The sequence below is a fragment of the Alosa alosa genome, chromosome 17 (genome assembly GCF_017589495.1).
Source record: "Alosa alosa isolate M-15738 ecotype Scorff River chromosome 17, AALO_Geno_1.1, whole genome shotgun sequence".
Classification (NCBI taxonomy): Eukaryota; Metazoa; Chordata; class Actinopteri; order Clupeiformes; family Clupeidae; genus Alosa; species Alosa alosa.
This window is the reverse complement of record NC_063205.1, coordinates 24,017,485-24,019,984: the sequence shown is the minus strand read 5'-3', so window position 1 is coordinate 24,019,984 and position 2,500 is coordinate 24,017,485. Positions and strand designations below refer to the sequence as shown.

The 2,500-nt window shown below is 41.9% G+C and overlaps 1 protein-coding gene across 1 annotated transcript in view; it reads left to right on the top strand.

Moving 5' to 3' along the window:
- itfg2 (integrin alpha FG-GAP repeat containing 2) overlaps nucleotides 1–1,704 on the top strand; it is a 23,870-nt gene extending 22,166 nt beyond the window's left edge. The window contains exon 12 of the mRNA XM_048268686.1: nucleotides 1,539–1,704. Within this exon, the coding sequence (XP_048124643.1) occupies nucleotides 1,539–1,642 (104 nt within the window). The 3' untranslated portion in view covers nucleotides 1,643–1,704. The remainder of the gene's footprint in view (nucleotides 1–1,538) is intronic.
- The last annotated feature ends 796 nt before the right edge of the window (nucleotides 1,705–2,500 follow it).

Genomic DNA, 2,500 nt, shown 5'->3' with positions numbered 1-2,500 from the left:
AATAACCATGTTTCTCTGTGTTCATGTAACACCATATCCTGAATATGATCAAAACTGGGATAAGCCTTATAACTGGGATACTAAAGTGCATGTAAACATGGTCAATGATGTTTCACTTTACCTGAATGTTCTGTTTTTGTTTGTTTCTACTATTACCATAGCAATAGCCATGCTGCGACAAAGGGTGCTTGCAGAGTAATCAAATCAACCCAACACATCTTTGTAGCTTTATCTTAGCGACTGTTGTTATGCTGTTTATGTTGGATTTAAACAACAATTCCAGCTATGCACTCTCTTAGGTCTGCTGGACCATTCTATGTGGAGTTCTGAATCTCTCCCCATTCATTAACTTAGAGGCTTGACTTCTGTGTCCCCATAATACCTGCCCCAGGGGCATTTTCAAGATGATTGGCAAGGGACCAGACTTGCTGATAAAGACTTTGGTTTTGCCTGATTTTGTTCCAATGTCGAAGGTTATATTGGCAGTCGCTGTCTCGAAGCTGATTCGATGTGAAGCTGCGTTTCTATCTATGACATAACAGTGTATTAGGTGTGTGTGTGTGTGTGTGTGTGTGTGTGTGTGTGTGTGTGTGTGTGTGTTTTGTGTCATTTTCTTCACAACGTGTGCGTAAAAACATGGCGTGGTATGTACAAACAGGCCACACTTGGGTAAAACCGCAGAATGCCTGTCGCAGGAGCTGAAAATGGCAATTTGCGCTTCAGGGGAAAGTTTTGTGTAAAAAGATGGGAGAAGAAGCATAAAATGCACCTAATTAGGTATTCCCCTGTACGTGCAAAAACTGCCCATGAAAGCGCACGTCTGTTTTACAGTGAAATATTTCCGCCTTGTAAAAGCAGGTGTTAATCCTTTTAAAGGTTGAATGCATCAATAAGAGAAACTTTCAAAGACAACAGAATCACTATTCAGAGCACCAGTTTTGTGTCTTTGTACTATATCAAAAGTAGCCTTAACTTTCGCCGGCCTTTCGAATGTCTTACTTTCACTTTCACGTCATCCACTTAAACTTTCCTACTTGCTAGATTTGACCAATCTTCCATAGCCTACGTGCACAAGTAGCTTGAGTAGAACCACTGATCTTCATTATCTCCTGCTTGGTGACATCTTGTATCATGTATTGTATTATTTCATGATCATTAAACGTTTGATTTCTTTTAATGTTATCATCAGTTAACATCATTCTAGTGCTTGTGATTGAAGTATGTCGCTCAGTTGTGAACGCCACAAATTATGGTAGGGGGCGGAGAAAGGTTCTGATTACCCGATGAACAGCAGGTTTGATAAATACCACGTAAACTGAAGAAGCTCAGCGTCGCGCTTTCTGCGGGTTGGCCATGGCACTGATAACGCTTCGCTCACAAATCTACGTACATCTGACCCTCGCAGTGCAATATCATAACGTTAATTAAACTGATATGCCTTGCATTATGGATTCTGTTTATTATATATGTTACATAAATATACCAACTAAACATGAGTGTGTGTGTGTGTGTATGTGTGTGTTCGTGTGTGTTCACAGACCCTAATGACACTCAGGCTGTAAGGAAGCTGATTGGAGACGTTCTTTATGGGAAGACCCAGAACCCCCCACGGACACCACCTGGCCTCTTACCTGAACTTTGACCCTTGACCCATCATATCTGTAAATAAACCTCATCAATAAAGGACCACTCCAAACAAATCTCTTTCTGTCTCTGTTTCTGTTTTGAAAAACCTTTTGAAAGACAGTTATGTGTTCCCTGACTATTTAAAGTAGGCTAGCTTTTGTGTGCATAAAACTTTCACTATGGTAATGTTACTAAATGCCAAAAATAAAACATCTGAGTTTGTTTACTGACAAGGTTTGGCAAGAGAATACACTGCTTGCTCTTAGCTTGGCCTGTCAACATGGCCGATTTCTCGGTGCTTTTTTTAAAATGAGGCAGAAGACTACAGTGAGTGTTCAGTGTCCAAAAGACTAGTCTCCTGAGGAAACACACACACACACACAAACACAGACAGGCACACACAGTAACACACACACAAAGGCTTATACATGAGATGCCATGATTAGATGCTTCCACACGCTTACAAACCTCTGAGTGTGCGCGCACACACACACACACACACACACACACACACACACACACACACTCACTCACTCTCACTCTCCTTGCTTGCTATGTGATAGGTCTCTGAGGGAGGTTTTCCAGTCTGTCTCTCAAACGTCGGTATCTTCTCTTATACATTAGCAATGAGGAAGAACACTGTGGTTTCTACAGGTAAAGGACACTGACTCACACAGATACTCATTCGTCATAGTGTGTGTAGCTTGGGCTCAGGTGTCCTGATGCACTGAGACATTGAGAGTTTGTGTGTGGTCTGTGTGTTCGTCTTTGTGTGTGTGTGTGTTCCTGTCCTTGACATGCACCACACTTTATAGAGCTGTGTGGGGACTGGTTTCTAAATATGCCTCTAACCTTTAACCCCCCCCACACACAC